The 19,720-nt window shown below is 58.4% G+C and overlaps 2 protein-coding genes across 14 annotated transcripts in view; one reads left to right on the top strand and one right to left on the bottom strand.

The window, feature by feature from the left end:
- The first annotated feature begins 40 nt into the window (after positions 1 to 40).
- On the top strand, positions 41 to 19,627 carry STK25 (serine/threonine kinase 25). 8 transcript variants are annotated; one of them, XM_031651909.1, is made up of 12 exons: positions 41 to 229; positions 589 to 718; positions 7,649 to 7,879; positions 8,559 to 8,615; positions 9,060 to 9,168; positions 9,926 to 10,083; positions 10,170 to 10,355; positions 10,561 to 10,706; positions 10,996 to 11,110; positions 11,519 to 11,590; positions 12,647 to 12,783; positions 19,199 to 19,627. In XM_031651909.1, the coding sequence occupies exons 2-12, from the start codon at positions 689 to 691 to the stop codon at positions 19,245 to 19,247; spliced, it is 1,290 nt and encodes a 429-aa protein (XP_031507769.1). In that variant the 5' UTR covers positions 41 to 229; positions 589 to 688; the 3' UTR covers positions 19,248 to 19,627. The 8 variants fall into 8 exon arrangements, with proteins under 8 accessions (XP_031507769.1, XP_031507767.1, XP_003908234.1 ...); XM_031651907.1 differs by having other exon boundaries at positions 10,152 to 10,355; XM_003908185.3 differs by lacking the exon at positions 19,199 to 19,627 and adding an exon at positions 13,464 to 14,144.
- Positions 14,323 to 19,720, bottom strand: part of FARP2 (FERM, ARH/RhoGEF and pleckstrin domain protein 2) — a 141,822-nt gene continuing 136,424 nt past the window's right edge. For 5 of the 6 annotated variants that reach the window (XM_031651900.1, XM_031651904.1, XM_031651901.1 and 2 more), the window contains 6 exons: positions 19,110 to 19,192; positions 17,964 to 18,082; positions 17,465 to 17,628; positions 16,106 to 16,213; positions 15,724 to 15,875; positions 14,323 to 15,150 (listed from right to left, as the gene is read on the bottom strand). In XM_031651900.1, the coding sequence (XP_031507760.1) occupies positions 15,033 to 15,150; positions 15,724 to 15,875; positions 16,106 to 16,213; positions 17,465 to 17,628; positions 17,964 to 18,082; positions 19,110 to 19,192 (744 nt within the window). In that variant the 3' untranslated portion in view covers positions 14,323 to 15,032. The remainder of the gene's footprint in view (positions 15,151 to 15,723; positions 15,876 to 16,105; positions 16,214 to 17,464; positions 17,629 to 17,963; positions 18,083 to 19,109; positions 19,193 to 19,720) is intronic. The other variant, XM_031651902.1, reaches the window with a different exon arrangement.

Genomic DNA, 19,720 nt, shown 5'->3' with positions numbered 1-19,720 from the left:
GAGCCCCGCCCCTCTCTCGCGGCCTGCCGGGACTTGTAGTCCAACGCCAGCAGGCTTCCGGGCCCAGAATGGGCGGTGGGACTCGGGGTCCCAGAGAGCCGTGCGCGGGCCGCGACGCCGAGTACCGCCCTCGCCGTCGCCTCCTCCGGGCTTTCTCCTGTCGCTGCCGCCACCGCCGTTGCTTCGCGGGCTGGGAGGCCCGGGGTCCCCGGGCGAACAGAGGCTGCGGGTGGGAGCCTTCGCGGGCGCTGCAGTGCGGGCCGGGGGAGGCCGGGATGGAGCCCCGCGGAGGTGGGCGCGCTGCCGGGCGCGCGCTAGCGGCGATTGGGGAGGGGGCGGAGGGAGGGGCCCGGGGCGGGGCTCGGTGGCGGGGACTCCGGGGCGGGGGCACCGGGAGGAAGCTCCCTCGGAAGAGGTGGGGGCGGGGACGGGAGGGGCGGCGAGTCCCCGGGAGCCTGGGCTGTAGGCCCGGGCGTGGCGGGGCCCCGATGGCCTGGGGGTCTCCTGGGGCCCCTTCCAGCCCGCCGCCCCGGAGCTCGGTCTCAGATGACTGAACTGGGCGCCGACCGCTCCTGCTGTCCCTCGCAGTGGACTGACGCCGCAGGGGCGAGCGAGCCGGCTCCACGCCTCTCCGCGGGATCCAGACGCCTCTCGGGGCTGTCGGCGGAGGGTCTGAGGCGGCCCGGCCATGGCTCATCTCCGGGGATTTGCCAACCAGGTGAGGAGGGTGCAGTTCAGGAAGACTAGCGGCCTCTCGGCGAGGGGCGCCAGAGCTTCCCGGGGGCTCCGAGGGGCGCCACGCGGGAGCGGGCGGTGGGGTGAGGGAAGGAGCGCGCCTCGTGGGACCGGGGGAGCCGTCCTGAGGTGGGCGCAGGGCGGCCCCCGGGCTCTGCCGTGTGCTTGTGGCGTTTTGCGTGGTAGGAGCTCGCAGACCTCTTGACACCGAGCCCCGGGTGGCTCCGCCTGTGCGAGGGCGGTGGAGGTGCGTGAAGAGACACCGGCTCCGGGACAGGACGCTGCCCCCAGCGCGGGGCGGGAACCTCGTGTCGGCATCTGAAGGCAGTGGAAGGTCAGGGGCCACACTGCGGCCTGAGCCCGGGCCACGGGTCGTTCCGGCCGTTCTGGCCGTGTTGGGCTGGGCGGGGGCCGTAGAGGAGACCCTGATGGGCGCTGAGGGGCTGGGAACGTGGAGAAGCCGATCTGAGCGGCCGGTGTGCAGGGAAAGCAGAGAACGCGTGTGTGCTTTGGCCCAGGGGAAGGTGAAAAGGCTGCTCTGTTCAGAACCGTTTAACCCCTGCTACGGGCGGTTGCCCGAACAGGAGGCTCATCATTCCTCTTTGAAGAAGTCGGTTCCACTATGGAGCCACCTTGAAGCGTCTGGTGGGACAGCCTCGGAGGGAACCAACCCTTAGTCTGGAATGAGGACCAGCTGCTGCTGCCACAGGGCATGCCAGGGAAGGAGGGTGGGGACAGCCAGCCTGGGACCTGGAGACTTGCACTGTGTACCTCTCCCCATTTTTTTGACTCTGGCTGCTGGGTTTTTTTTACGTCTTAGCGTTCGGTTTTGCTCTCCTTGATGCCTTGGCTCTGCCTAAGGTGTTGGAATCGCAGCTAAAATGTGTGGCTCTCCTTGTTCACTCCTCTGTGCTGAATTCCTGAGAGCTGGGTGTGCAGTGGAACAGGAAGGGCGTCTGTCCGCATAGGGGCAGGAACTGGAGTCAGGGCTGCTTTGGAGGAAACTGGACCAGCCTAGAGACCCGGAACACCGCGTGCAGCTGTTGGGCCAGGCAGCCTGGACCTGTGCGGTCACAGACGGGGCTGGGGCTTGCTGACTGATGCTGAATTAAGCTAACATTTTTGACTTTCTGTATCTGGTAACTTACATGACTAAGGTGCTGGGAGAAAAATCTGTCACCAGTTTATTTTATTTTTATTTTTTATTTTTTTGAGACAGAATTTCACTTTTGTTGCCCAGGCTGGAGTGCAATGGCGCAATCTCAGCTCACTGCAACCTCTGCCTCCCAGGTACAAGCGATTCTCCTGTCTTGGCCTCCCGAGTAGCTGGGATTACAGGCGTGTGCCATCACGCCCAGCTAATTTTGTATTTTTAGTAGAGACAGAGTTTCACCATGTTGGTCAAGCTGGTCTCAAACTCCTGACCTCAGGTGATCTGCTTGCCGTGGCCTCCCAAAGTGCTGGGATTACAGGCGTGAGCCACCGCGCCCGGCCACCAGTTTATTTTTAAGAACTGCAGAAATAGCTCCTTTGGGTCATGGGATGAGAAATTGGAGCTCTGAGGTGCCCTGTGACTGTGTGCTGTTGGTTCTTGGTGTGATCAGACCCAGGGAAGTGGAGGTAAGACTGGGGAAGGAGTGTGGAGCACTGGGGAAGGGAGGGCGACTGGGAGGGAGTGTGGGCACACTGGGGAGAGAGTGTGGGCGCACTGGGAAGGGAGTGTGGGCACTGGGGAAGGGAGTGTGGGCACTGGGAAGGGAGGTGGGGCACTGGGGAAGGGAGGGGCACTGGGAAGGGAGTAGATAAGATCAGATAGGAGGACTGGGGAGGGAAGAATGGAAGGACTGGAAGGAGTAGGAATGGAAGGAGGAATGGAGGGAGGGGAATGGAGGAGGAAGGAAGGAGTGGAAGGAGGAATGGGGAAGGAAGGAATGAAGGACACCGAAGGAATGGAAGGACACCGGAATGGGGCTGACTGGGGGAAGGAGAAGACTGGGGGAAGGGAAGGAAAGATGGGGAAGGGACTGGAAGGGAGTGGAATGGAAGGAAGGAAGGAGGACTGGAAGGAAGGACCGGTGGAGTGGAAGGATCTGGAATGGAAGGAGGGAGGGAGTGGGCGCACTGGGTGGGAGTGTGGGCGCACTGGGAAAGGGAGTGGGCGCACTGGGGAAGGGAGTGTAGGCGCACTGGGGAAGGGAGTGTGGGCACTGGGAAGGGAGTGTGGGCGCACTGGGGAAGGGAGTAGGCGCACTGGGGAAGGGAGTGGGCGCACTGGGGAAGGGACTCCAAAGGTAGGAAGCACCTTTTGTCCTTTTAGGGGTCCTTCGTCCCAGCCTGGATGATGAGAGACTTGACTTCATATAGTGGCAGAAAACCTGAGGGGCTGTGGTTTTCTCCTGAGATGGTTGCTGTGGTGTCTGTGGACCTGTGGGCAGCCCCTTTGTGGGAGAGTGGGGTGCATTGCCCCCACAGCCTGTGCTCCTGCCTTAGGCTTCTCCCCTCTACCTGGCCAGTTCCTGCCTGGCCCTGGAGGGCCCGAATGGCTGTGGGGTGCCAGGGTACTGTATCGTCACTCGGCTGCTGCCTGTCAGGTGGCAGCTGGGGGTGTCTCAGCTGTGTGTGCTGGGTTGTTCGCTTTGTTTTGTGGGGCAACGCTGACAGCAGATACATTGACAAGTGCAGGCCCCAGACCTGGCAGCCCCAGGGCTGATGTGGAGAGCAGGTGTCCACCGCCAGAGTCATTTGAGTGGCCTGAGTGATCGTCCAGGCCACAGCTGCTGCTACATCCAAAAGAGGATCCGCAGCCTGCAGGCCAGAGGCCCACTTACCCTTTCTTCTCCAGGTAGGGGTGGGGATGGCTTGCCTTGGCTTGGCCTGCGATGTCATTGTAGTGCCAGGATCACAGCCAAGAGGGTTCCTGTCACACAGTTTCTGCTTGGACTTGTGAGCCCTGGCTCTGGCTTGGGGGTCCACTGGGCTCTCCGGCTCTGAAGCAGTAGAGGTCTGAGTGCCCACCCAGGGGTTTCCCTTCTTGGGCTGCTGTGATGGAGCAGACTCAACTCCAGGCCCTGTGTGGAGAGCGGCATGGCCTCAGCAGGGAACAGAGCAAAGCAGGAGGACGCATCATCCATAGAGGCCTGAAGAGTGGGAAAGAGATCCCTGGGAGTCAGAGGCCTGGTGGTGCTGGGTAATGCTGCCAGGCCATGGCCCTGCCTTCTCCAGGCCCTCTCTTAGGCCACCTTAGACAGGAGTAGACAGGGGGACCCAAGCTCAGGGCGCCAACCAGACCTCCTGGAGTCCCCCGGAGGACTCCCCTGGGGTCTTTCCGGGTGCCTGGGCAGGGTTGGGTTGAGGCCGAGGCCAGGCCTGCAGGCTAATGACTTGGTGGAGCGGTGTCCCAGGGCCTTGAGTAAGCGCTGATGGACTGAGCAAATGGAGGATTTGGCAAGGTGGCGCTGGGCCTGCTGGAGGAGGAGCAGGCAGAAGAGGGGCTGCTTCTGCGGATCACTGGAGGTCAGGAGTTCGAGACCAGCCTGGCCAACATGGTGAAAACCCGTCTCTACAAAAAAAAAAAAAATTAGCCGGGCATGATTGTGGGTGCCTGTAAGCCCAGCTACTCAGGAGGCTGAGGTGGAAGAATCGCTTGAACCTGGGAGGCGGAGGTTGCAGTGAGCCGAGATCACGCCACTGCACTCCAGCCTGGGCAACAGAGCAAGACTCTAGCTTAAAAAAAAAGAGGAGCTGCTTCTTAACCTTGTCCTGCACCTGGCATCCAGGACTGGGCCAGGAATGGGTGGTTCTCCACCAGAAATGGAGCAAACAGGAGGAATCGGAGATGATGCTCTCCATGGCAGGAGGGCGATATTTTAACACTGACTGCTTACCCATGACAGCCTATGGGCTGATGAGCTGATGCTTTGACATGCACCTGTGGTCCCAGCTACTCAGGAGGCTGAGGAGACCAGCCTGGGCACACAGCAAGACCCCCCATCTTAAAAAAAAAGAAAAGATTGCATGTTCTGGGCTGACTTTCCTTTCAGATGGGGGCTGGTACTGATTTCATCTGTGCCACCCACCCCCAGCCTGGAGATGCTGAGCATCTGTGACTTGTCAGCTCTGAATTTTTCTTGGCTTCTCTTTAGAACACATGGTCAGCAGTAGTGGTGGGGCTGGGGGCAGACACAGCTCACCTTGGCCAGCATGACCGGAGGGACCCCAAGCAGCACTCAGCCCTCTATCTGGCCGAGTTTCTTGACCTTGGCTTTGGGGACTCCTGGTAGCAGGTGGGCTCAAGGCACCCCCTGCTGTTTCCTCCAGTGGTACTGGCTTTAGGACCGGGCTGCTGGTACTGATGAGGGAATGAGAAAGGTCACTTTTGACTGGACCAACTGTCTCAAGTGGCCAGACCTTTGGGCTGAGCAAGGGTCTGTGTGTACACTGCAGTTGGCCTGCTCTAGCTGCTGCATGGAGGCCACCTGCACCTTGCAGGGAAGGGTTAGGTGGCCTCTGGCCCTCCCCTAACTGCCTTTCCTTCCCCAGAGTTCCTGTCACCTCAGGGTCTGGGGCTCAGAAAGGGATGTGTAGCAGCATGTTTCAAGGTGAGGGCCTGCGTGCCGCCCCTTCCACCCTCCTGGTTGCAAACCCTGGGAGGTCAGCTAATTGGCAGTTTCACGAGGAAATGTCGCCTTGGGCTGGTGCAATGTCCAGTTGGCTTCAACCAACTCCTCTGCTGGGCTTAGGCCTGGGATGGACCCTGCACACATGTGTCCAGGGGGTGAGCGTGGGGGCTGTATGTGGTGTACCCCATCCTTCTTGGAGGGCACGGTCTCCCCAGGCCCAGGAACGTGGAGGGCACCCCCATCCAAGGACCCGTCCTGTCTTCAGCACCAGAATGAGTTGGCCTCAGTGTTTTGGGGGCATAATTAGTCGTCTTGCCTTTTTTTTTTGAGATGGAGTCTTGCTCTGTCACCCAGGCTGGAGTATAGTGGCACGATCTTCACCTCCCGGGTTCACGCCATTCTCCTGCCTCAGCCTCCCAAGTAGCTGGGACTACGGGCGCCCGCCACCACACCTGGCTAATTTTTTGTATTTTTTAGTAGAGATGGGGTTTCACCGTGTTAGCCAGGGTGGTCTTGATCTGCTGACCTTGTGATCCGCCCGCCTCGGCCTCCCAGAGTGCTGGGATTACAGGCGTGAGCCACTGCGTCCAGCCCGTTTTGCCTTTTTATGCTGTGCCACACTAAATTGGCATCAAGACCCTTGATGTTGTGGGGGGAGGGGCCGTGCATGGTGGCTCACGCCTATAATTCCAGCACTTTGGGAGGCTGAGTTGGGCAGATCACCTGAAGTCAGGAGTTCAAGACCAGCCTGGCCAAGATGGTGAAACCTTATCTCTACTAAAAATACAAAAAATTAGCTGGGGGTGGTGGTGCATGCCTGTAATTCCAGCTACTTGGGAGGCTGAGGCAGAAGAATTGCTTGAACTCAGGAGGCAGAGGTTGCAGTGAGCTGACATGGTGCCACTGCACTCCAGCCTGGGTGACAGATTGAGACACCATCTCAAATAAGTAAAAAAAAGTATCGAGGCCTGAGGACACACCTCTCCTGGCTTCCCCTGGACTCTGGGCCTGGGTCACAGACCAGGCACCTTCCACACCGGTGGCTCAGAAACTTTCAGGCGTTGCTTCTTTAAATCTGAGGACTGTGGGAGGCAGCTTTCTGCATCAAGAAAGCATCAGTTTCTGACCCGGCGCTGGTGTAGCTGTCAGGAGGACTTACGTAGGGGTGAGGGAAGCCCTTTCTAAATATGTGGCTTTTAGGAGTGAAGGAGAGCTTGGTTAACACATACCGAGAGTTTTTTGTTTTTGATGAGTTTTTGTTTTTTCTTTAAATTTTTAAATTTTTTTTGAGACAGAGTTTCACTCTTGTTGCCCAGGCTGGAGTGCAATGGCCTGATCTCGGCTCACCACAACCTCCGCCTCCTTGGTTCAAGCGCTTCTCCTGTCTTGGACTCCCAAGTAGCTCGGATCACAGGCATGCGCAACCACACCCGGCTAATTTTTTTGTATTTAGTAGAGATGGGGTTTTACCATATTGGTCAGGCTGGTCGTGAACTCCCGACCTCAGGTGATCCATCCGCCTTGGCCTCCCAGAGTGCTGGGATCTCAGGTGTGCACCACCAAGCCTGGCCTGTTGAGTTTATTTTTTAATAGTTTCAGATTTATAGCAAATTAAGTAAGAGCTCCCAATCCCCTAACCCCCAGGGGCTATTAACCTATTAACATCTCTCATGGGGCTGCATGGTAGGTTAGATGAGGCAACCTTCATGCCTTGTCATCACCTAAGGTTCCTGTTTCCAGCAGGTTCACTGAGTTGGCCTGGCCTCTTTATACTTTCTGGGGACTTTTTCCCTTGCATGGAAAGTTGAGTTTAGGTTTAGGCTTTTATTTTTTGGAAACGGAGTTTGATTCTTCTTGCCCAGGTTGGAGTGCAATGGTGCGGTCTCGGCTCCACTGCAACCTCTGCCTCCTGGGTTCAAGCAATTCTCCTGCCTCAGCCTCCCGAGTAGCTGGGATTACAGGCATGAGCCACCACGCCCAACTAATTTTTTTGTATTTTTATTAGAGATGGGGTTTCACCATGTTGGCCAGGCTAGTCTCGAACTCCCGACCTCAAGTGATCCACCTGCCTCGGCCTCCCAAAGTGTTGGGATTACAGGCGTGAGCCACTGCACCCAGCCAAGTTTAGGTTTTAAACAAAAAGGGGTAAAGGAAGAAACCAGAGAAGAATTGAGGCGCACTCGCTCGGACTCCCCCTTCCCTACAGGTCCCTTCCTCCCCAGCAGGGCAGCCTCTGCCTGTCCCAGCCTCTCGTGACCGGCACTGTCTGCCCTCTGTCCCCACCGGCCCCGCAGCACTCTCGAGTGGACCCTGAAGAGCTCTTCACCAAGCTTGACCGCATTGGCAAGGGCTCGTTTGGGGAGGTCTACAAGGGCATCGATAACCACACCAAGGAGGTGGTGGCCATCAAGATCATCGACTTGGAGGAGGCCGAGGATGAGATTGAGGACATCCAGCAGGAGATCACCGTCCTCAGCCAGTGCGACAGCCCCTACATCACCCGCTACTTTGGCTCCTACCTAAAGGTGCCTGTTGGGGGGAGGCGGCGGCGGCCCTGCTGGTGCTGTGCCGGCCCTCTCTTCCATGTCAGAGGGACTGAGTGACATGCCAGAGGGTGCAAGGCGGCCTTGACAGTTCAGTGTATGCCCTTCAGAAAATTGCCCTGGGCAGGCAGGGTGCGAGCAGGGTCCACGAGGGTCATTCGGCTCTGAGTGGCCATTGGGACCCACTCGCCTGCCTGTGGTAATGCAGTGAGGGCGCTGCCAGGAGCACTCTGGGGCGCCCCTGCTGGCAGTGGTGAGGGCCTGTGAGGAGCAGGTTTCTGGTGGTGCCAGGGTCTGGGGTGTAGGGAACGCTGTGGCCATCCTGCCCAGGAGGATGATGGGTGTGTTGGGCCATGTGCTTGCCAGCCATGCCCTCTTCCCAGCCCTGTAGGACTGGCTCAGCAGCCTGGCTTTTGACGAGGTCTTGGTGAAGTAGACTCAGCCACTGCTCTGTGTACTCAGTCCGTCCTCTGAGCATCTGTAGCAGCATTGTGGCAGGCGGGGAGATGGGCAAGGCCGAGGGAGCCCCTTCCTGTTTAGGGTTCTTGGCAGGGATGGGACCGGTGGGGCCTGGGCCCTGGCTGACTCCGGCCTGACTCCCACCCTGGAGCATGCCCTTCCTCTCGCTGCCAAATGCTGATGGGTTTGTCTCCGGTCCCAGAGCACCAAGCTATGGATCATCATGGAGTACCTGGGCGGCGGCTCGGCACTGGACTTGGTGAGGCATAGGCCATGGCAGTGGGGGGTCATGCAGTGTCCGAGTCCCCTGCTCCTCAGACTCATGGGCTCCAGGGGCCACCTCTCGTTTGGTGTCATGGCACATTAGGTGTTAATTACGAATCGTCTAAAGCAAAAATGAACTGCCATCCACGCGTCTGCCCAGTTGGTGCTGAAAGGGGTCCTGGCCTGTGGGAGTGGGCAGGGGCAGGCACGCTGGGAGATGGTTGGGAGCCTGTTTTTCTGTTACATGACAGTAAGGTGAAGCTGGTTTATATGCTTTAGACCACCCCACTCCCATCTGAAAGTTGTGTTTGAGAAGTAAAGGAACATGAAGCCCCCAGCTATCTGCAGGGACAGCCCTCCCCTGTCAGAGAGACAGGAGAACTCAGGCATTGGGCCTGGGACAGGAGCTGAGGCCCTGCTGTCCCACCTTCCTCTCCAGCTTAAACCAGGTCCCCTGGAGGAGACGTACATTGCCACGATCCTGCGGGAAATTCTGAAGGGCCTGGATTATCTGCACTCCGAACGCAAGATCCACCGAGACATCAAAGGTCCTGCTGGGGGTGGATGTGGCTCTTGTAATGTCCTGAGCCCCACTGACCTTAGAGAGGCTGGGGCCTGTGAGGGGCAAGTGGCTAGTGGTGCCCAGCATCTGGGGTATAGAGAACCCTGTGGCCACCCTGAAACTGAGCAGTTCTGTCTTGCTCCATTTCCAGAAGATACTGTTTGTAACAGTTTCCTTGTACGCTGAGGAAACCAGCTGTGGACCGAGTGTAGGAACAGCCACGCTTAGCCAGAGTTGTTGGTTCCCAGTGGCTCACAGCACAACAGCAGGTGTAGGCTTGAGTAGCCCCAGCGTGTGGTCTGGCCCTGCTAAGTGCAGACATGAGGTTGGGCCAGCCTGTGGGGAGGGACTTGCCACCGGCACCGAGTCATCTCTCTCATGTAGGGGACAAGTCTGGTGGAGCAAGGGGCTTCCTGGCAGGCCCATGTTGGCCACACCCTTGGTCAGGGTCACCTCTGTGGTAGCCCCCAGTGGGCGAAGTCGCCTGTCGTTGGGATTTGTTGTAAAAGCCAAATGCAGGGAGAGCCCTGGAGCTCGGAGTGGATACCTTAGGCTCCTTCTGGCAGTGCCCCTGTGGCCCTAGGTGGCCCTGGGTTTGAGAGTGGCAAGGAGGGCTGAGGTCCTGAGGACAGCCCTGCTGTGCCCTAGGAGGCCAGGTGGATGATACCCTGGCCCTTCTCAGGGGGCCCTGGGTGGAGCCACATGGAGCCTGGGATGACGTCTGCCTGTCCTGTGTCAAGCAGCTGCCAACGTGCTACTCTCGGAGCAGGGGGATGTGAAGCTGGCGGACTTTGGGGTAGCAGGGCAGCTCACAGACACACAGATTAAGAGGAACACATTCGTGGGCACCCCCTTCTGGATGGCGCCTGAAGTCATCAAGCAGTCGGCCTATGACTTCAAGGTGGGTGCAGTGGGTGCGCGGGCGGGTGCGGGCACCACGCCTGACTGGGGTGCTCAGGGCAGCGACAGTCCTTGTGTTCTGTCCAGGCCGACATCTGGTCCCTGGGGATCACGGCCATCGAGCTGGCCAAGGGGGAGCCTCCAAACTCTGACCTCCACCCCATGCGCGTCCTGTTCCTGATTCCCAAGAACAGCCCTCCCACACTGGAGGGCCAGCACAGCAAGCCCTTCAAGGAGTTCGTGGAGGCCTGCCTCAACAAGGACCCCCGATTCGTAAGGCCCGCCTCTGGCCTGGCCCCTTCTGGACGGGCATATGGAGGGAGGGCATTTGCTTGGGGTGGGCAGCACAGCCCGGAGGCCTAGGCCCCCCAGCCTTGTAGCCGTGAGGACCCGCCCCAGTCCAGGCTGCCTCACATTTGCTTTCCTGAGGCAGAGCTTGGCTGGGCCCAGTGACCGATGTTCCCCTGACCCCGCACAGCGGCCCACAGCCAAGGAGCTCCTGAAGCACAAGTTCATCACACGCTACACCAAGAAGACCTCCTTCCTCACGGAGCTCATCGACCGCTATAAGCGCTGGAAGTCCGAGGGGCATGGCGAGGAGTCCAGCTCCGAGGACTCTGACATGTAGGGGCCTGGTTTATCCTCATGGTGACCCTAGGTGTTGTGACGTGGGTGGTCCCCACTCCAGAAGCAGGGGCGTGGGCTCTAGGGGTGAGAGTGACCAGATATAGTATTGGGGAGGGACACCCTTAAGGCTGCAGGACAGGGCCTGCTGAGGCATCAGTTGGACTCCGTGGCCTGGCAGAGCGCCGCCCAGTACCTCGGGTTTTCCTTGGCCGTGAGGTGTGCCCTGAGGCCCTTGTGCCTCCTGGCCCTCCCCCCACTGACCCTGGCAACTCTTCATCCTCTTCAGTGATGGCGAGGCGGAGGACGGGGAGCAGGGCCCCATCTGGACGTTCCCCCCCACCATCCGGCCGAGTCCACACAGCAAGCTTCACAAGGGGACGGCCCTGCACAGCTCACAGAAGGTCTGTTCCCGGCCTGGCCTCTGCCTGCTGTGCACCCCTGGGGCTGGGTGCGGGACCCAGCTTTGTCCACCCAGTGTCTGGGGCTTGGACAAGGAGCTTGGGAAAGGCAGGGGTGGTCTGAAGCCCACTGTGGCACTGGGCCTGGTGTGGAGACCCCAAGCCCCAGCATGTGCTGGGAAGATGAGGGCCTGTTAGGAGCCAAATTTGTGAGGAGAGGGTGGGTGGGAGTTGCAAGCCCTGAGTCAGGCCATCTGGGTGGCTTGATGGTTTTGGGGCCAGCCCTGGGCATGTGCCGTGACAGGCTGCTCCCAGTCTCCATCCCTTCAAGGCTAGAGCCTGAAGGGATGGGAGTGCCCTGCCTGTTGCCTGCACTGCCCTGCTCACCCTGGGCCTCCACTTCCTTTGCAGCCCGCAGAGCCTGTCAAGAGGCAGCCAAGGTCCCAGTGCCTGTCCACGCTGGTCCGGCCTGTCTTCGGAGAGGTGAGAAGGGGGCTGGGGCTGGGGCTGGGCCTGGAGTCCCGCCAGGGACAAGGCTGTGACGCTGTTCCGCAGAGATGTCCCCCTCACAGTGCTGTGGGGCAGTTTCAGCTTCTAGGTTTCCTGCAGCTGATTATGGGCTGGGTTTTCTGAGTAGAAGGAGCAGAATCTGCTGTGATGACTCCTTTTGTACTCCCAGACCTGCCAAGGTTCTCTGGGTTCCCAGAGTGACTTTTTTTTTCTTCAAGTGCAAACACAGATGACCCTTCTATAGAGAAAGCAGAGAAGATGTAGTCGGGGTTCATCCAGGGCAGGTGCCTCCCTGGTTAGTCACATGACCTTGCATCAACGTCACCTGCTAATGGGCAGTCAGCACCATTCTCAGAGATGTGATGCAGCCAGGAGCTCTGTGCCCGGGGCGTGGCCAGTAGGCTTGGGCCCAGGTGTGCTCTCCAGGAGCCCCTCCTGGAGCCTGGGGAGGATGGAGGATGTGGGTGAGAGGTGGTGACAGGAGAGCCTGCCTGAGGATGGCAGAGGGTGGAGCAGTCGAGAGACACTGGCCCCAGCCCATGTGGAGGCCCCAGTGAAGCAGCCACTCAGGCCCAGGTCCCGGGCAGCCTGCTGACCTAGCCACAGCCCCCGAGGGTGGGTGACGCCCGGTGACAGGAGGCTCAGAGCTGGTGTCTTGATGGAGGTCAGATCTGGGCCTGGTCGCGCTTTGGGAGTTTCTGGGCTTCGTGTTTTTGGGTCTGATCGGACCCATTCAGTGGCTTCCATGACCCTTAGCTGGGAGGAAGCCATCTGGTCCCCTCCTGAGAACCGAGGCCCGAGATTCCCTGGAGTGTAGAGGGAGGGTAGGGGCTGTGGGGAAGGACCACTAGAGTCCCCATTGGCAGGGCAGGCTTCCTTGGGCCACCTCACTTCCTGGCTTGCTGAAGGGCTCCCGGGTCCTAGACGAAGGCCTTGAAGGCCTCCAGCATGACTCTGGCCGAGCAAAGGAGCGGGCTCTCCGAGGGCCTGTCCTGGGGTCCAGGGTCAGGCGAGGTGGTCTCTCCATAGCTCAAAGAGAAGCACAAGCAGAGCGGCGGGAGCGTGGGTGCTCTGGAGGAGCTGGAGAACGCCTTCAGCCTGGCCGAGGAGTCCTGCCCCGGCATCTCAGACAAGCTGATGGTGCATCTGGTGGAGCGAGTGCAGAGGTGAGGGTGGCTGGGCCATAGGGTTGGGGAGAGCACCCACGCCAAGCAGCAGCTGGACGTGGGGTGAGGTCCAGTGCTCACTCATGGGTGTGGCTGCGCTTGGAACTACATGGGTTCGCTTCACTCCGGGAAGGGGCGGCATGGCATCCTCTTCCTTGTTCGGACCCAGCTCACAGGGCCATGGAGATTTTGGGGCTGGAGAGAGTGGGCAGGGCCTTTCCAGTCTAAGTGTCTGAGGAGCGTCTCAGGGTCCTGGCCTCAGTGGCCACACGGCTGTCCTCAGCTGACCTCTGCCACCTAGTGGCTCCCAGGAGCTGCTCTGACACGCTGGCGGCAAAACGTCAGAGCTGCCCCTGTGCTGACCTGAGTCCTTCGCAAAGAGGGCAGGACAGATACTGGGCCCTCCACCGCCCAGTGGATTTAGGGTCCAACCGCCATGCCGCCGGCAGATGCCCTAAGTCCTGGTCCACACCCAGGGACCCCTTCCTGGCACCCCTGGGCAGCAGCTCTGGGGGTGGGGTCTGGGCCAATCAGTGCTGCTCCTGAGACCCTGTGCATTGGGGACACTTCAGACCCACGTGGTGCGGTGGCTTGTCAGGGCTGCCACCGCAGACTGCACAGGAGTCAGGAGCCTGGGCACAGAGGTGCATGCACACAGAGGTGGGCTCTTCTCTCTGCAGGTTTTCACACAACAGAAACCACCTGACATCCACCCGCTGAAACGCGCTGCTGTTCAGATAGGGGACAGAAGGTCCTTTGTTTTTGTTCTGAGCTCCATAAGAACTGTGCTGACTTGGAAGGTGCCCCGTGCTGTTTCGTGCCTGCAGGGACACGTCAGATCCTGTGGGCCTCACATGCCAGGTCACCATCTCCTTCCACCCCTGCAGTGTGCTGTTCTGCACGTCAGGGGATGCCGTTCCACATGTCCACTGCCCTCCTTCCTCTCCTGGCCCAGCAATAGAGCTCACGGGGGCTCCAGCAGCCAGCATGGTCCTCATGAGCTATGCCTGGGTCTTCTGCAGACTCACACAGCCCTATGGCCGCTCAGACCAAGGCGCAGAGCAACTATCAGGGCAGCTCTGCCTCCTCCTCCCATGAGATGGGGAGAGGCAACAGGACAGCCCCCAGAGGAGTGCCCTGGCCGCTGTCCTCCCAGGGCCCATGATGGCCATAGATTTGCCTTGTGGTGTTGGATCAGGTACTGTGTCTGCTCATAAGTACTTGTGTCATCCAGAATGTTTTGTTTTTTAAGAAAATTGAATTTACTTGTTTCCTTAAATATTCTGAGGTTAATATGTTAGTTTTCATAGAACATTGAGAGGCCCCTGCCACTTTCAATAAAGACCTGACTTGGAGACATACAGGTGTGTGGGGGGGCGGGCCCGGACCATACAGGGCTGCAGCATCCCTGGTCCTGAGTCCTCATCACGGCACGCAGAGACTGCAGCCCAGCCCCCCTTCAAAACTTCCCTGTGACTGATTCCTGGGCTCTGCTTGGCCCACTGGAAGGCGAACAGAGCAGGCAGAGTAGTATGCAGGTGGGGAGATGCTGTTTATTTTTAATCAAATGTGTGTGAACAAAGCAGTCACTCATCTACTTCCCATTGGAAGGAATGCTGGGCACTAATAAATTAGAGGACCCCACCCTCCCAGGGCACAGGGGGACTTTGGTTTCTGCTTCTCCAGAGGTACACGGGGAACAAGCATGGCTTCTGCTAGACTTGCTGAGCTGTGACCTGCAGGGCGGGCCCCTGGGGCTGCCACTTGGTTCGCCAGATGGAAGGTCAGCATGGCTGTGCCACACTTGTCTGAGAGGGTCCTGGCAGTGGGTATGCAGGGTGTATGGCAGGGCCTCTTTTCCAGTGCTTGCTCTAGGCCAGTCCTCAGCAGGGACCCTGCTCTGGGGAGAGAGGCAGGGTGTGCCCAGGCTTTGGTCCGATGCCCAGAGCACTGCTCAAGCCCTGTCTGTGTCTATGAGCCAGGGGCCTGGGGGCCAAGGCGTGAGCAGCTCCGCGCTCGAGACCCGCACATTTTTCTCAGGGCCCCAGATAGCGGGCGGCATGCACTGGGCCTTGGGTGGGGGGATGAAGCCCCTCCCAGATGTTACATGAGGCCCACCCACACTGTTGGTGCCAGTGGGGATCCGCTGAGACTACAGCCACTTCCCATCTGTTGAGAAGCCTCAGGACAGAGGCCACCTCTGTCCTGCTGTTCTTTGTAGTTGTGTCCAGACCTGGGCAGGTTGAGCGTCATTCCTCCTTTCCCCTGACCATCCCCTCCAGCCCTGAGGAGGGTTGGGGACCATCCTGCACGATGCTCGGGGCCCTCCTAGCCGAGCTGCTGGCTCCCTGGATCACCTCCATCCACCTGGAGGAGAGGGCGGCTGTCAGACCAGTAAGCCAGCTTGTGTTCAGACAACGTCCCAAGAACAACCCAGGTTACGGGACAAGCAGGACAAAAGAAGGGTTAAAAACCTGGGGGCGGGTGCAGTGGCTCACACCTGTAATCCCAGCACTTTGGGAGGCAGATGGATCACTTGAGGTCAGGAGTTCGAGACCAGCCTGGCCAACATGGTGAAACCCTGTCTCTACTAAAAATACAAAAATTAGCCAGGCGGCATGGCACATGCCTGTAATCTCAGTTACTCAGGAGGCTGAGGCAGAAGAATCGCTTGACCCTGGAGGTGCAGGTTATAGTGAGCCAAGATTGTACCACGGCACTCCAGCCTGAGTGACAGAGGGAAACTCCATCTCAAAAAAAAAAAAAAGCATTGCTGTTTGTTTGGAAATGCTGGAAGCATTGCTCAGCCCTTCCTTTCCAGGGCCCAGAAAACTTGCCTCCAACACCATGAGTAGAAATGGGAGCTGAGGAGATACCAATGTTCCTTGGGGTCCCACTCAGACCTGGGCAGCTGACCAAGGCTGCCTCCTACAAAATTACCTTTCAAATGTGTACTTGCTCTCAGCCCGGAAGAAGTAGACATGGGATTTGAACTGGAGCTTGAAAACGTAGTCTTTGTGTATGCCATCGGCCTCCTGGGGGATGCTCACGCTGTAGCCCAGCAGCGGGAGGCTGGCCAGTGGGTAGTCATCCTGGAAGACAGCACAGGGACACGGGTTCCAGGGGCTGGGTTGCAGCAGGGAGCGCCCATTCCTCTGCTACCTGCACAACGGTGGCACATACAAATGCTCACGGGCCAAGGGAGCACAGGGTGTGTGGGCAAAGCATGGGAGGGCAGAACCAAAATACAAAAGGGACACAGGTGGGGAGGGTGAGTGTCTGCCAGCATCACTTGCATCGGGCTCCAGTGAAACCCCAGTACCTGATGAGTTTTGTAGAAGAACAAACAGAAATTGGTAAAGACGACCCAGAGCTTCTGCCAGCCATGACTGTTTTTGAACTTTCTTAGCAGATATCCTGAAAGCTGGTTCTGTCAATAAAGGAAAAGTGCAGGTGCATTAACCAGCACCCAGAACCCCCAGCTCCATCTCCCTGGGGCCTTGTGGGAGTGGGTTTACTCCCCAAGACTACCTGCATGCTTTCTCTGGCCGAGGCCTTGATTTTACCTCTGGACTGCTATGGACAGCAGCTTTATCAGTACTTAAATCCAACAGAAGCATGTTAAAAACCTAGAGTGACATTCCAGGCACCAAGTAAAATGAGTTCCTTTTCCCTGTGCATAATAAAGTTAGCATTCAGTAAACAACCATCCACAAACCCATCCAACAGCAAGAAGAGAGAAGACACTTTAAGAGATAGTACATTGAGCCAAGTCTGGAAGGTTCTTTAAAATGATGGGTGGGGGAGAGGCAAGTTAAGACACACAAGATGCCCCACTGCAGCCCCATCCCTAAGCGTGTGGCATCTGTTCTGCCAGGATTAGGCATGGCTTTGGCGCTGGAGTGGCTCGGCTCACGGGGCTCACGTGAGCCTCCCGCCTTCAGGGCGGTGCTCAGGGGTTGCACTCTGTCCAAGATGGCGGGGGCAGGCCTGGCTAGGACCCTGCTCAGATCTCAGGTGTCCTGGGCTGGCCACAAGCTGGCGGGCTCATGTCAGGGACCTGCTGCACCCTGACCTACCCAGGTCATCAGGGGAGAGGCTTGGGCTGGGGTAGCTCCTGAGCCCCTGCCCAGCAGATTGTGGCTGGGGGGGATTTCTGGGGAAACAGCAAGAAGGACAAGAGCTCTGGGTGGAGTAAGAGAGCAGACTTAGGGAAGGGTGTGGGGGCACGAGGCTGAGGAACCTGGCGACCCACAATGGCAGACGGGGCCCATGCAGTGAGATAGGGCGGACCACCCTCTATGGCAGGGTGCCTGGGCAGAGCCTCAAGCTCCAAGCCCAAGGTGAAGGGTTTCGGAGGCGCTGGGAGTGGGGGCTGCGGGAGGATATGTCTAAGAGGGCTTTTCTCAGCTCCACTACACACCAGCTCCAGGCCCTGAGGACATGCCCTGCCTGCTGGACTTCATCAGAGACACCAGACCTGAAACACCCTTTTCAAAGAGGGTTTGACTGGATGAGGGGGACTTCCCATACCACCTTCTACCACGGGGAGAGTAAGAGGCAGCTCTCTGGGGCCAAGCCTGCCTGCTGGTACCCTCCTGAGGTCCCCTCCTCAGCAACCAAGTGCAGAGAGGGCTGGGAAGCTTCCAGATGCACTGAGGTGATGCTCACATGGTCGTACCTCGACAGCTGCACTGTGGTCTGCCCTGGACACGCTGGTGTTCCGGTACCAGCACACGTGCATTGTGGTGTTGGCCCGATGCTGGCCATGCCCCTCTAGGGAGCTGCGGGCACCCCGAGCGTCATCTTCAGACTCCTGTTCCAGAGATACCTCGTTGGGGGATCCTGTGGAGAAGTCAGTGTCTCAGGGGGGACCCCCTGTGGCCTCTGCTTGCCAGATACTTCCACCCCTTGGGTTCCTCTCTGGTGGCCCTGGGGAAATGGGGAGCCCCTGGTGCTAGGCCAGCTGCTGGCTGAGAGCAAAACCACAGGTGCTTCTGCCAGAGCAGCCCGATTGACCCCTCTTCCCACCCAGGCATGAGGCGTAGCCTGGAACATTCCTTGTGGAAGGGGCTTGTGTGGGAGCTTAGCGGACCAAGGGGGACCAAGGAAAACAACTTCCAGAAAAAGCCTCCTTAGGTGTAGTGGAGGTCTCCTGGGGGGTCGTGGCCAGTACTCACTGGGGGGATGAGTGCACACAGTGCTGCCTGGCAGTGCAGGGGCCGTGTCACCGCCACTCTTGGCTGCTTGGATCGCGTTGTTCAGGTCGAGCATCCATTTCTCTTTCTCCAGCCGAGTGCTGCGGGGAGGAGGGGAGGGCGAGGCTCAGTGGCTCTGCTCTCCTTTGTGTAGGGCCCCAGCCCTCAGGGGAGGGCGAGCCTTCACCGCACCTGTTCTCCCACATTCTGCTTTGTCCTGCCTGATGGGTGGAGAGGACTGGGAAACGTGTCCCCTCCAGCGAGAACAGCAGGGAGGAGAGCTGGGAGGGCCCGGCATCAGCCTGACCCCCAGGGTGCTGTGACAGGGTTGGGGGAGCCAAGGCAGGGCCCCGGTCCTAGAATGGAGGTCTGCAGGGGTGTTTGTTCCTGAAACAGTGTTCTCTACATCTCTGATACTGAAATGCAAGATTGGCCCTGGTTCATGATTAAGTGAACATTTCCTGGTAGGAACTGAGTGCCCTGTGCTCGCTGATGCTGGCCAGGGCGCTGCAGAGTCGGAGCTGAGACTCCTCACAGAGCACAGTGTGGTGCTGGTGACCGTGCAGGGGTCCCTGCATCCCGGCCACCAAATGAGCTCAGTGTCATCCTTCTGTTGATCTTATCTGGGGAGGAGGGAGCTGTTTCCACTTGCTTCTGTGCCATAGCCTGGTCTGTCTCACACGAGTCTATACCACAGTGGGACTGGGAGGCAGTGTTTGGCTGGGCTGGGTGTAAGCTGCCCTGCTGGGGCTTTGATCACTAGCTGCTGGCGCTTCTTGACGTGAGGGTTGGGGAAGCACCTGTGCCCTGGGAGACCACAGGAGCCTGCCCACTCACCCACCCCGTCTTTGGAGGCACATGAACCAGAGGGCAGAGGGAGCAGCTCCACAGCACTGGAGTCTGCCACTTGTGGGATGTTGTCAGGGTCAGCAGGCAGCCCTGCCCCTGACAAGGGCAAGGCTGCTCCTTTGGTTGCATAACTTGGAAGCAGAGCTCAGAGTCAAAGGGGCCACAACCCCATGAGGCTCCATGGCCCCTCACAGCTCAGAGGACTCAGAGGCTCATGGCAAGGAAGTCCCCACCCCTCCATCCAGGGCTGCTCAGGATGGAGACATGGAAGACCCTTACCTGGCCGCCACCACGATTGTTTTCTGAGCTGTGTAGATGGTGAAACAGTGTGGAACAGACCACTCACTCTCACTTTCTTCTACCTGTAGGTGGGAGAAAAGGTCCAATCTTGTGGCCAAGAAGGAACTGACAGCCTAAGCCTGAGCAGGACACAAGGTGACTGCTGGCAATGCTAGGTGGGGCTTGGAAGCCCAGTGCTGTCCAAGTGCACACAGACTCTACAAGAGGCCAAGGAGGACACTGGCATCCTTGCGCCATGGCAGCTGCACCCCAGGGGGTGAGCCATGGGCCAGAGGGCACCCAAATACTCACCGGGGGGTCCAGCACTATTAGCTGAAAATCAAGCAAAGGAAAAAACATTGAGCATTTTCATTATCCAAAAGGGAGTTGGACAATTCATTTATGAACCAAAGACCAAAACCTAATAGAGCTAGATTCAAAGAAAACCCACTGGGGATTAATTTTAATTATAAGTGGTTAGATGAAATAATTCCAAAATAAAATATTACCAAATCTAATCTAAAAGCACACACAAGGAATTGTCCCATGATCAAGTAAGGTTGTTTTGGGAATGCAAGGATGGTTCGGCATCAGAAAGCTGATTGATAACA

The sequence above is a fragment of the Papio anubis genome, chromosome 10, assembly GCF_008728515.1.
Source record: "Papio anubis isolate 15944 chromosome 10, Panubis1.0, whole genome shotgun sequence".
NCBI lineage: Eukaryota > Metazoa > Chordata > Mammalia > Primates > Cercopithecidae > Papio > Papio anubis.
This window is presented reverse-complemented; position numbering and strand designations above follow the sequence as displayed.

Coding starts and splice junctions, on each gene's coding strand:
- STK25 (XM_031651907.1), top strand. CDS start 689: ATGGCTCATCTCCGGGGATTTGCCAACCAG. Junction 10,084..10,151: donor AGTCGGCCTATGACTTCAAG/GTGGGTGCAGTG, acceptor GGGCAGCGACAG/TCCTTGTGTTCTGTCCAGGC. Junction 10,356..10,560: donor TCAACAAGGACCCCCGATTC/GTAAGGCCCGCC, acceptor GACCCCGCACAG/CGGCCCACAGCCAAGGAGCT.